This window comes from Marmota flaviventris, chromosome 2, assembly GCF_047511675.1.
Source record: "Marmota flaviventris isolate mMarFla1 chromosome 2, mMarFla1.hap1, whole genome shotgun sequence".
In the NCBI taxonomy this organism is placed as follows: domain Eukaryota; kingdom Metazoa; phylum Chordata; class Mammalia; order Rodentia; family Sciuridae; genus Marmota; species Marmota flaviventris.
Genome location: NC_092499.1, coordinates 16,760,671 through 16,774,428, shown reverse-complemented (window position 1 = coordinate 16,774,428; position 13,758 = coordinate 16,760,671). Strand labels below are relative to the sequence as shown.

At 33.8% G+C, this 13,758-nt stretch overlaps 1 protein-coding gene across 6 annotated transcripts in view; it reads right to left on the bottom strand.

The window, feature by feature from the left end:
• Galc (galactosylceramidase) overlaps window positions 1-13,758 on the bottom strand; it is a 70,187-nt gene that overhangs the window by 34,551 nt on the left and 21,878 nt on the right. For all 6 annotated transcript variants that reach the window (XR_011706546.1, XM_027931577.2, XM_027931575.2 and 3 more), the window contains 3 exons: window positions 13,246-13,284; window positions 8,949-9,079; window positions 348-503 (listed from right to left, as the gene is read on the bottom strand). Coding sequence is in view for 5 of the 6 variants with exons in the window: in XM_027931577.2 (XP_027787378.2) it covers window positions 348-503; window positions 8,949-9,079; window positions 13,246-13,284 (326 nt within the window). In the remaining variant the exon portion in view is untranslated. The remainder of the gene's footprint in view (window positions 1-347; window positions 504-8,948; window positions 9,080-13,245; window positions 13,285-13,758) is intronic.

The following is a 13,758-nucleotide window of genomic DNA, read 5'->3' as shown; positions in this document are numbered from 1 at the left end:
GACAATTAAGTATTTAGGAGTATGGTGTCATGATAATGATATATAATCTATTTCATAACTGTTAATTTAAAATATATGTTGCTTATCAAAAATCACAGAACTGCATGAATCCTACGATATATGTTATACCTCAATTAACACAACTTTACTTAATATAGACTATATTCAAATATGGAAAAACAGGTACAGATTAGATGTAAATCAGTTGTAGGTACAGGTATAGATGAAGCCAATAACACAAATGGTAAAATCACTGAATCTACGTTGTGAAAGCCCATCATCCTTCTTTTCTACTTACTGTCTAAATTTGCTGTAACAGAAACCCTAAAAGGCTTTTAATAACTTACGAAGTCATGTAGCCGTTGATATAATTTTGATTTAATATGCGACCCCAACAGCCAGCACCCACATCACTGTTTAAAGTGCTAAAATCTTCAGAAGACCAAAGCTTCTTCTGAGTCAGCTGTGCATCTCGAACTGTATGGGTCCCAGGATAATGAGCCCTAGAAAAGAAAAGGCAAAAGTGGGTAAAGGTCAGAATCTGGCATTTAAAAATATTTCTGAGTGAATTAAACACAAGTTTTCTCCAAGGCTCCCTATTTTTAAAAATTGGGCAGCTTCTTTCAGATAGATGACAGAAGCATCTGCTTCCCACATTTCTGTCCCGAGATATTCTTACAATGATAGCAAAAAAGAAAAAGGGGTGGGGATAAACCTACAGTCACACATATGACAGAAAGAAAACGCATTAATGGGTGAGAAAATTCTGGAAACCATAAAATAGCAGGATATGTTGATAGATGGAGATGGAAGAGGACACGGCCTAGAGTGCTCCAAGAGGAGAATGAGGTAAAGATGGGATTCAAACTTTCCAGAGGAAGCTAGAGAGCTTGGGGACAGTAGGAGGGAATAGGCAAGGAGGAGGCCAATAATAAGACTAATGAGTCCATTATAGAAAGTAGCACCCTCTTCCTTACTGCTGCCCCTAGCGTCTAGAAAGGAGGACAGCATGCCATTTATTCCCAAGCAAAATACAAAAACAAACAAAACCCTATAGTTAATTCTTTCTCAAATAAAAATAATAAACTATATTTTCAAAGTTAGAAGTTACTATCTCAGAGCTGTTGCAGTTCTCAACCTGGGTAATTTTGTTCCTGAAGTGGATATTTGTCAAAATCTAAGACATTTTTTCAACTGTCCCACCTGGGCAGGGGAGATTTGCTATACAAGCACTCAATGAATTGGGCCAAAAATGCTACAGAGCATATAAAATGCATAGGACAGACCTCCACAACAAGGAATGTCGAGTGAAAATACCCATAGTGTAGAGAATGAGAAACTGCCCAGGAAATGAATCCCTCCCTCACTCCAGCATTTGAAGGGAGTCAATCTGGTGCAGCATAAATGCATACTTCTTATTACAGGAGTAAAATACTGCCATACTGATGACTGTGGAAGCAACTGATGACATGAATAAAAATAAGTAAGAAACAGTAACAGAAAACAGAAAACCGATTGCCAATACAATAAGAGTGCACGTTAGTTAAATAACTGGAAATATGAGTGTATACTTTTCAGGTCAACAATTATTTATAAAAAAAAATTAACACCATTATAAGCAGAATAAGAAAGATTAGATTATATCAGAATTCCAATCTTTATAGTATGGCATAGCAGTATTCATAACATCAAAAGAATGATTGTGAAGACATGTTTTAGAAATTATGTCCTTGCACAATTATGTTAAATTTCAGAAATCAAAATACTAATCTTTGAGGAGACAATAAAATGGCAAACTAGAGACATTTGGCATGTACCAGCTGCTTCTGAGGTTGACTCAAACCAACAGGTATGTGGTTGCATGAGGAGGTAGCCAGGTGCGGTCATGCATGCCTGTAATCCTGGCAGCTTGGGAGGCTGAGGCAGGAGGATCTCAAGTTCAAAGCCAGACTCAGCGACAGCGAGCCACTAAGCAACTCAATGAGACCCTGTCTCTAAATAAAATACAAAACAGGGCTGGGGATGTGGCTCAGTGTTCAAGTGGCCCTGAGTTCAATCCCTGGTACCCCCACCAAAAAATAAAATCCCTAGGAATAAATCTAACCAAGATAGTGAAAGACAACTACAACTCAAGTTACAGTACACTGCAGAAAGATATTGAAGAAGACATTATAAGATGGAAATACCTCCCATGTTCATAGATGGGTATAATTAATATTGTCAAATGGTCTTATTTCTGAAAGTGATATTCAAATTCAATGCAATACCTTTCAAAACACCAGGGGTATTCTTCATAGAACTAGAAAAAATAGTCCTAAAATTTCTATGAAAAAAAAAATAACCACAGTTGCGCTTGCCTAGCACATTCGAGGCCCTGGGTTTGATCCTAAGCACCACATAAAAACAAATAAATAAAATAACGGTATTGTATCCAACTACAACTAAAAAATTAAAAAAAAAAATTAACCAAAGCAATGTTAAGCAAAAAGAACAATGTTGGGGGTATCACAATATCTAATTTCAAAATACACTAACCACTGTAAACAGCATGGTACAGGCTTTAAAAACAGACAAGTATTTCAATGGAATAGAAGACACAGATATATACCCACATGGCTACAGCCACCTGATTCTTAATAAAGGTGCCAAAAACATTTCTTAGAGAAAGACAATCTCTTTAACAAACAGTGCTGGGGAAACTCAAATATTCTTATGTAAAAGAATGAAACTTAATCCCTACCACCCTGTACAAAATCCAACTCAAAATGGATCAAATACCTAGGAATAACATCTGAAACTGCTAGAAGGAAACAAGAGTTAACATTTTAAGATAAAGTCACAGGCAAACTAGAGACATTTGGCATGTACCAGCTGCTTCTGAGGTTGACTCAAACCAAAAGATATGTGGTTGCATAAGGAGGTAGCCAGGTGCGATTAGCTCAGAAATAGTAGCAAGAACTGACAAATGGCTGGTATCAAATTAAAAATCGTCTTCACAGTAAAGGAAACAAAGGAGTACAAACGACTTATGGAATGGGAGAAAAATCTTGGCCAACTATTCTTCCAACAGAAAATAAATACCCAGAATATATAATGAACTCAAAAACTAAACACACACACACACACACACACACACACACACACATCCAGTCAATAAATGGGCAAATGAACTAAATAGACACTTTTCAAAAGAAGTACAAATATTCAATAACTAGATGAAAAAATGTTCAATATCTTTAGCCATAAGGAAAATGCAGAACAAAATTACAATGAGATTCCACTTCACCCTGGTCAGAAGAGCAATCATCAAAAAATGCAAATAATAATAAATGCTGGTGAGGATGCAGGGGAAAAGGAACTCTTATACAAACTGCTGGCTGGAATGTAAATTAGTGTAGCCACTATGGAAATCAGTATGGAAGTTCCTCAAAACACTAAAACTAGAACTACCATAAGATATAGGTATACTACCCCTGGATATATACCCAAAGGAATTAAAGTAAGCATGTTATAGAGATATCAAGTTTATTGTGGTACAAGTCACAATAGCTAAGTCATAGAATCACCCTAGGTATCCAACAATAGATGAATAAATAGAAAATGTGGCATACATACACAATGGAATATTATTCAATCATAAAAAAGAATAAAATCATGTCCTTTGCATAAAACAGGATGAAACATGTTAAATGTAACAAGCCAAACTCAAAAAGTATCATATTTTCTCTCATAATCTGGAGTGGGAGGGACAACATGAGTGTACTGTGACGCTATTAGAGAAGAAAGGGATAGGAGGAGGGGTGAGAGGGAAAGGATGAGTAATGGGCAGGTGCACATCATCAAAATATGTATAACATATGTACAATAAAGAGACAATGAAACCCACTATTCTGTATAATTAATATGAAATAATAAACTGCTCTTCAACTTTTTAAAAAATATAACTTGAATAAATTTTCACAATTCTGACTTATTCTTTTATCCCACAACTTCATTCTATGATCGTGATATTCAGCTTTGCCTCCTCAGCCAAATATTTAGCTAGTTTTCTATTTAATATTTTTAACTATATTTAATATAATTTAGTTATATTTGAGAAAATACATCCCTGATGAATCTGATCAAAATATACTTGCATATATTTTTTTAAATCTTAAAAGTATAAGCTATCATGTTTCTTATGACCAATGATCATGAGTGAATTTTAATTCTATTTACAGTTTTCTACATTTTACAATTTGCTATTAAAAAAAAAAAAAAAACATGCATAGGAGGGGCTGGGGTTATCACTCAGAGGACGAGCACTTGCCTAGCATGAGCAAGGCCCTGGGTTCATTCCTCAGCACCACATAAAAATAAATTAATTAATTAAAGATATTTTATCCAACTGCAACTAAAAAATAAATATTAAAAAAAACATGCACAGGAATGAGTGACACATACTGCATTAATAAAATAATGAAATTGTTACTACGGTCAAAACCTGAGCAATTTATTAAATGATCTAAATAAATAAGGACAAAATTGATACTAAAATTTGATCCTTTCCCAATGTCCAGATCTATTGCTAGTTCAACAAAATTAGAAGGCTCTTTAAAAATACAATTTTTAAATATAACACCATCAAGTAAAATTTCCCAATCATTCCACAGCATGATTTTTTCAAACTTTGAATGATAAATACAAGATCCCTCACAATGAACTGACTTTATAGTTTGCCAAGACAGAGCAATGTACCTACACTGAATTGAAAGAAAATTAGAACTTCTGGACAAGGCAGAGCTTGGTGTTAGCCCAGTTTCTGAAACTCCCTAGCACGCCTCCTGAAACCAAACAGACCAACCAGGTGTATTAATAAAGAAGATACCCAGGGCTGGGGCTGGGGCTCAGTAGTAGAGTGCTTGCCTGGCATGTGTGAGACACTAGGTTCAATTCTCAGCGCCACATGTAAATAAATAAATTAAATAAAGGTCCATCAACAACTAAAAAAAAAATTTAAAAGCAAGATATTCATAAAGACAAAACATTTGTGAATATCTATACACCAAATAACAAAGCAGCAACCTTCATGAAGTTCAAACTGCATAGGATGAAAAGGAAAAACAGAATTCCTCTAACAAGAGGATTCTCTCCTGGTAGCCCTGGATAGCTTAAGAGTACAATGTAATTAAGACACAGAACATCTAAAGAGTATAATCAACTGGGTGGGTTATATGTTCAACACTGTATCCTGATACAAACTGTATACTAAGTCGAAAAGAATCTCTTGAGAAAAAATATTTTTCAGTCAAGTAAATTATTTGATATTATGTGACCAGAATGCAATAAAGTTAGGGCTTAATGATAACAAAACAGATTAATATGATAAAGCTAAAGCTCAGAGGAAAATTTACTGCATTAAAATGCCAATATCATGGATAGGAAAAGAACTCAAATTAGTACTATTTGCTGATGATATGATTCTATACCTAGAACGCCCAAAAAGTTCTACCAGAAAACTTCTAGAACTAGTAAATGAATTCATCAAAGTAGCAGGATATAAAATCAACACCCATAAACTAAAGGCATTTCTGTACATCAGTGACAAATCCTGAGAGGGAAGTGAGGAAAACAATTTACAATAGCCTCAAAAAAAAAAATACTTGGGAATCAACTTAACTAAGGAGGTGAAAAACCTATACAATGAAAATTACAGAACCCTAAAGAGAGAAATCAAAAAAGACCTTAGAAGACGGAAAGATCTACCTTGCTCTTGGATAGGAAGAATTAACATTATCAAAATGACCACACTACCAAAAACACTATACAGATTTAATGCAATTCCAAGCAAAATCCCAATGGCATTCCTCATAGAAATAGAAAAAGCAGGGCTGGGGTTGTGGCTCAGCGGTAGAGCGCTCACCTAGCATGTGCGAGGCCCTAGGTTCTATCCTCAGCATCACATAAAAATAATAAACAAAATAAAAGTATTGTGTACAACTAAAAAATAAATATTAAAAAAAAGAAAATAGAAAAAGTAATCATGAAATTCATCTGGAAAAAGAAGAGACCCAGAATAGCTAAAGCAATCCTTAGCAAGAAGAGTGAAACAAGTGGCATCACTATACCAGACCTTAAACTATACTGCAGAGCAATAGTAACAAAAACAGCATGGTATTGGCACCAAAATAGACTGGCAGACCAATGGTACAGAATAGAGGATAATGAGACTAACCCACAAAATTACAATTATCTTATATTAGACAAAGGTGCCAAAAACATACATTGGAGAAAAGAGAGCCTCTTCAACAAGCTGGGAAAACTGGAAATCCATATGCAACAAAATGAAATTAAACCCCCATCTCTCATCATGCACAAAAACTCAACTCAAAATGGATCAAGGACCGAGGAATTAAACCAGAGACCTTGTGTCTAATAGAAAAAAAAGTAGGCCCAAATCTCCATCATATCAGGTTAGTCCCTCCTTAATAAGATTTCTATAGTGCAAGAATTAAAATTAAGAATTAATAAATGGTATGGATTCAAACTAAAAAGTTTCTTTTCAGCAAAAGAAACTATCAGTGAGGTGAATAGAGAGCCTACATCTTGGCAGCAAATTTTTACCCCTCACACTTCAGATAGAGCACTAATGTCTAGGGTATATAAAAAAAGCAAAAAGCTAAACACTGAAAAACAAATAACCCAATCAATAAATGGGCCAAGGATCTGAACAGACACTTCTCAGAAGATGATATACAATCAATCAACAAATATATGAAAAAATGTTCATCATCTCTAGCAATTAGAGAAATGCAAATCAAAACTACTCTAATATTTCATGTCACTCCCGTCAGAATGGCAGCTATTATGCATACAAACAACAATAAGTGTTGGTGAGGATGCGGGCGGGGGGGGGGAGGTACACTCATACACTGCTGGTGGGACTTCAAATTGGTGCAGCCAATATGGAAAGCATTGTGGAGATTCCTTGGAAAACTGGGAATGGAACCACCATTTGACCCAGGTATCCCTCTCCTTGACCTATACCCAAAGGACTTAAAAACAGCATACTACAGGGTCACAGCCACATAGATGTTTATAGCAGCACAATTCATAATAGCTAAATTGTAGAACCAACCTAGATACCCTTCAGTAGATGAATGGATAAAAAAAAATGTGGTATATATATACAATAGAATATTACAATAAAAGAGATAAAATCATGGCATTTGCAGATAAATGGATGGAGTTGGAGAATATAATGCTAAGTGAAGTTAATCAATCCCCCAAAAAACAAATGCCAAATGTTTTCTCCGATATATGAAGGCTGATTCATAGTGGGGTAGGGAGAGGAGGATGGGAGGAATAGACGAACTCTGGATAGGACAAAGGGTTGGGAGGGGAAGGGAGGGAGCATGGGGTTAGAAATGATGGTTGAATGAGATGGACATCATTAGCCAAAGTACATGTATGAAGACATGAATGGTGTGAATATACTTTGCATACAACCAGAGATATGAAAAATTGTGCTGTATATGTGTAATATGAATTGTAATACATTCCACTATCACATATAACAAATTAGAATAAATTTTTTTTAAAAATGCCTGTATCAATAAAAACAAAATAAATCAGACATCCAATTTCATTATACAGTGAAACCTATATTTTAAATATTTTTCCTAACCAAATATATTCCAGATCAGTATAACTTTGTTTCCCCTTAAGACTTGAGCTATTATGAAAGTAATAACAATAAAGGCACACTAAACCATTTACATTTATTCTAATTTCAATGTATAAAATGTTTAAATACATTGCTTCTCTTGTCACCCCCCAAAATTAATCCTAAATCTAATGTAATCATGTCTCTACCAATTTCCAATAAGAAACGGGTTACATAAGCATGTTAAATTAAACTACAAGGATATAATCAATAAAATCTAGACAGTGAGAAACTTAACAATATAGTTTCTTCAACAAATAAATTAAAAGAAAAAAATCCCTAAAGATTAAAAGAGGCTTAAATATCAACAAATCACAATGTATGAATCTTAAATTAATCCAGTTTCAACCAAATAAAACAGTAAAGAAATGATAACAGGCATCTGGTAATATCATTAAGCTTAAATTTTTATGTAATAATCATATTTTTATAAAAGAATTTATATCTTTAGAAATACATGGTAAATTTTTTATGGAAAAAAATAATATAAAATGTCTGAGATTTGTTTCAAAATAATGTGAGGAGGAAGAAGAAAGGAGTAAGTATGAGTGGAGAACTAGTCAGCGGTTCTTAGTTTTTCAGGCTCAGTGACAGGAGCATAAATATTCATTATATTATTCTGCTCTTTGTGTACTTTCAAAATTCTCCACAGGAGAAAGGAAAAAAGCAAATGTAGAGATCAAACAGATTTCAAAATAGAACATGTTCCACACATATACATATTCAATTTTTTCAAATGTTTATAAGAATCTAATGGTGAATAAAATATAAATTCACTGGAGAATCCAGTCCTGACCTCTCAGGGCCCACAGTTGAAGCAGAGATGGATTAAGGAATAGGATCAAAGCTATGCTACTAAGGACATGTGACAAAAGTTAGTTGGTGAACACACCAAATCATTTACAAGTGTTCATGCAAAAACTCCCAGCCACAGAAACCTGACTTAGGAACTAATTTCACAACACTGCCTTTAAAATTTATAAAATTAAATACTACTCTGCCATTATCTACATAAAGCCCTGTTTCATTACTCCAAATAAGAACACATATTTAAATATTACCAAACATTTCTTTGTCATAGAAAGATCCCTGAGTACATACACTTCAAAGGGAAAGCTATGAACTATGAGTTACCTTCTGAGAAAGAAATGAAACAGGGACGAGAAGACAAAAACAAAGACACAGTCCATACCCAGATCAAGAAGAAAGAAAATGCCAGTTTTCAAAGTAAAGTGTGCCTTACCCTATCACATCAATCACCTTCCAGAGCGCAGAGTCCAGCAGCATGGAAGTAGAAATAGGCTCCCAGAGATTATCACTTGCTATGATTTTGACTTTCTGGAGACCCTGAACGTTCAGCATCCTTCTCAACACCTTTTGAGAGAGAAACAGAGAGAGCACAGGAATTAATTGTTACAAATGAGTTTTCTGCTATTGAATTATAACCAAAATAGCTAAAATATCTTCAAAACAGCATTCTGGATGATGATTTCAATATATATTATTTCTCAAAAGAAATGTGCCTTCTGAGGCAAAATGTTTTACAGGGTTTTCCCTCTGACTTTAAAATTATGTTTAATCAGAGAACTTAGAGGGTAGAAGGTGGGGAATAAAAGCAAAAATAATCCAAAATATAATACTACCCAGAAACAGCCATTATTATTTTGGTATACTTTCTTACAGGAATTTTCCTGTGCAGACTTAATAATAAAATTGAGATCATATTATACATACCATTTAGTAAAATGCTTTAACCTCATCTTATTTTAAGCTTTTCTCAATGTCTTTAAATATTCTGCCATTATTAGAAATATTACAGTTCCTAATATTTTGTACCATATTAGAGGAACTAAGGAATATTCCATTCCTACTATTAAGTCTTTCACATTTATAAACAGGACAGAAAATTTTAAAATCTACATAAATTTAAACATACGAAATTTAAAAGAAAATAGCTAAAGTTTAACAGGAAATAAACCCACAAAGCACAAATTGAGTGCTTTCACTGGTGCTTGGAACCATCCATGGGCCCATGAGGACTCCCAAGGCAGCACAAGATGGAGCCCTCACCCGCAGGTGCAGACACACTCAAGAGGACACCAAAACGACCACAGTGAACTAGAACATCAAAAAGTAGGTACATAACAAAATATATGGACTGTCTACAGGTATGACAGGAGCAGAGATGACACCATTTTACCCAGGATCAGAAGAATCTGATTTAACAGCAGAAGCAGCTCTTGATGGATGGATACAAACAAGCTCCCTGCTATCCATACATCCAAACACTTCAAACTGTCTGGCATACAGGAGCTCAATAGTATCAGTTGAATTAATTGCGATAAGCAAGCATAAATAATTTTGCAAGCTTTCTTTTCACCTTTAACTTTTCAGAACTCAGGAAATTTCCATTTAATAATGCTCTTTTAGGAGGCAAATAATAAAAGCTCTAATTATTTTAGAAAATATGGTGATAACTGGAGTGACAATCCAAAGGTCAGTTGAATCTGAGGGAACCCTGAAAGCAACACAAGATCCTTAGTAGTAGATAAGAGACCAACTCAAGATTCAGCAGGACAGAGAATTCCTGTGCCTCTATTAGGAGATCAGCCTTGAGTTTCATCACTCTAAAACCTTTCTTATTCATACAGAGAAGAGAGCGAGCAACTTAGTCGAATTTGTATTTGTCACTATGTATATACCTCATTTTTCTAGTCCTGTTCCTAGATGATCATCAGTCAGATTGCTTATTTTTTTACACAGTACATTTGAATAACATTTCAAAACATACAAATCTATAAGCTATGATTTATAAACAAATTTCCATCCCAAAGTCAGTATGATTAGCAGTATTCTTTCTGTAAAATTTCATCAACCATATTTTCAAATGTTTTGGGGGAAGAAACTTTCCATTAAAAAAAAATGCTTATTTATAAGATACATTAAAAGGATGAGGTTCTGGAGGATCCAGAGACTGCAAATTCATTTCTTTCTACCACCCCCAGATCCTTGATGAAATTTTCCAGACACAATTTTAAAACCCTAAGAATACCATGAAAACCAGACTAAATCATAAATTTAATTATACAACAAAAAATAAAATTTAAAAGAAGTAGTACCCTTATCATCTTTATATAACTTGCTTTTATTATATTTATTTCTACTCTTAAAACCAGATCCTCGGGCTGGGGATGTAGCCCAGTTAGTAAAGTGCTTGCCTCTCATGTACAAGACCCTGAGTTCAATCCCCAGCATCAAAAAAAAAAAAAAAAAATCCTCGTTCTTTCCAGGAGTCATCTTAATGTATACTATATGGAATTCATTAAGGTTATCAAACCTGAGCACTATATTCATTTGTCTTTATTGAACTATAGGCAATAGTTCCAATAGAAATAGATTCCAATAGAAAAATGTAGATTCCAATAGAATCCTACTGAAAAAAAAAAAAAACTGACAAGCACAAGCTAAAAGTTTCTATATTCTGAGACATTTTCCTTCAGGTAATCTAGTAAAAGAAAAAGAAATGAAGTCTAAACTGTTCATAACACTGATGATGAGTCTGAGACCAATAATTAGTCTCCCAAATCAGGTGAGTTCAATTGGAATACAGTGGTGTAAAAACTAATAATAATTATTAAAATAATAATTAAAATAATAATTATTATAGCAATAAGTAAAAAAATAATAACAACAAAATAGCTACTTCAGTCCTAAATCATTGATTTAAAAGAAAAAGGAAACCGGATTCTAATACTTCTAATACTTCTCACAAATGAAATAAAAACTAGAGAGACACATGTATAATCACAATAAAAGAAAGCAAGCTTTGAAAAGTCAAATGTGGTTAGATGCAAAGCTCAGCACTTTGCACTGTTATGATCCTACAGCAATCCTGTCCACCTGTTTGGGAGACATTATGCTACACATGGGATAATGGCTTCTGCTCTGTGCTCTTGCTTTCATCAAGCTCTGCACTCAGCAGTCAGGACATTCAATTAACAAGCCTTGTACTTCAATGGCACCTCCACTGCCCTATCTCCCACACCCAACCTACTCACTCCCACAACCCTACTGGTAATGCTGGTAGCCTGGAGTTGACTGAGTTACCTGGCTCTGGCTGCAATGGTTATTATCAAACCTAGTCCTCTCTCCCACCCTATATCTATAGATTAGTTAAAATGTGCCATCAATTTAGTGAACACATTAGCGTACTGATTGGGCTCAGTGCCCTGCTTCTCCTTTCTTATTTAATTCATCTTTCAAGACTTGCTCCTTCCCCACATTCTTTTGTTTCAGACTCTGTCTCCTTGCAAATGTGTGCCCCACCTTCAACTTGAGCAGTCCCTAAAATCTTAAAAGATTCTAACTATATATCACCTCCTTATTAGACTTCCCTAATCAACTCAGGGAAGGGTGTCATCTCTGGGTGCCCCCTGAGAATCCTGTATTGCACTGTTCTGTTAAAGAAGTTAAGACTGATATTTTAGTTGTCTCTATCTGACTGTCTATCCACTGCCCAGACTTCCTTTGGGCAGAATGGATATTCCCTACCCTGTGTTCCAGGCAGGTCAATGCCTGACACACTGGGTATTAAACAAATGTTTGCTAACTCAAGGATTGAATGATAAACAAAATAAACATATTGAAATTATCTGCTTAAAAATATTAAATACCCAAATTAAATAAAAATTTTAAGAATTAAAATAAAGTATTACCACAAAATTGTATTTCTTAAGGAAAAGTGACATAGACAAGACAAATAAATCCGAAAAATAACCTAAGACTCGCTCAACCTGAAAAGCGAAACTACCTTTTATGCAAAAGGCAGGAGTTATTATTATGACAAGAATTATTATTTTCAGTTTTTTCTTTACTGAAAAATAAAAATGATAGTATGCCTCACAGGGGGCTTATAAAAATTAAACTGAAATAAATAATTAGAAAAAGTTGCTCAAAAATAAAACAGTTTGCAAATTTTAGGTGCTACCTCTTTGCTAATCACAAATGGAAACATACTATATATAATACACTCTAATATAACAGGCATTTCAAAGAAAAGAATGACAATATATGCTACATATTATGTAACAATAATAAAAAGAAAAAGCTAAATTTCTTAAGTCCTTAAGGTCTAAAATGACATAATTATTTTAATAATGTTTGTCATAGGTCTAAAACTTATCTATTTTTTTTGTTGTGTTTTGTTTTGTGTTGATCCTGAAGATTGTGCATGTAAATATGCACTCTAGTCTGAGCTATGCCCCCAACCCCACAAAACTAATAAAATTTAAAATAGGAAAATCCCACCCAACTCTTCAGATAAAGACAATTCAGAGATTACAGAAAATTACATATACTTTAATATCAAGATTATATACTTAAGATTTTACTTTAATTTTATGTCACAATTAGCAAAATAAAAAACCGTGCTGAAATAAATATGTGTTTCTACTATAAATTTCCTACTAATTTCTAGGTATATGGAACCACTGAAATTCACAAATAACTTAAAGATCAAAAGATATTAAAGTTGTACATACCTTAATATAATTGCTATCAAATGATCTTTCATTCCAAATCTATAAAACAAAAAGCCAATAAGTTTAAATTGAAAGTTTTCAAGTATCAGAAAGTAGATGCTAAGATGTTACTTCTCACACTTTCATTTTATTTGATAAGTCTTTTTTCCTACCTTATAGAATCTGCTGCCATATATTTTAGAAAAATTTATAAGACAATATAACTCCTTTAAACTCACATATTATTCTTAAAAACAAAATATTTGGTGGTTATTTTTCAAAAATCCATTTGTTCCAGATGGTCCCAACGATGGAATATACATTAATTCAATATTCAATAAATAAATATTTATTTATTTTTTAAAATTTCTTACATACATGACAATAGTGGAAGGCATTACAATCATAATTATCCATTCACAGCACAATTTTTTCGTAACTCTGTATATAAAAAGTATGTTCACACCAAATATTAATGGTACAAGGTATGCCAGGACTATACCAGGCACTGGAGAACTAACAGATGTGAAGAGT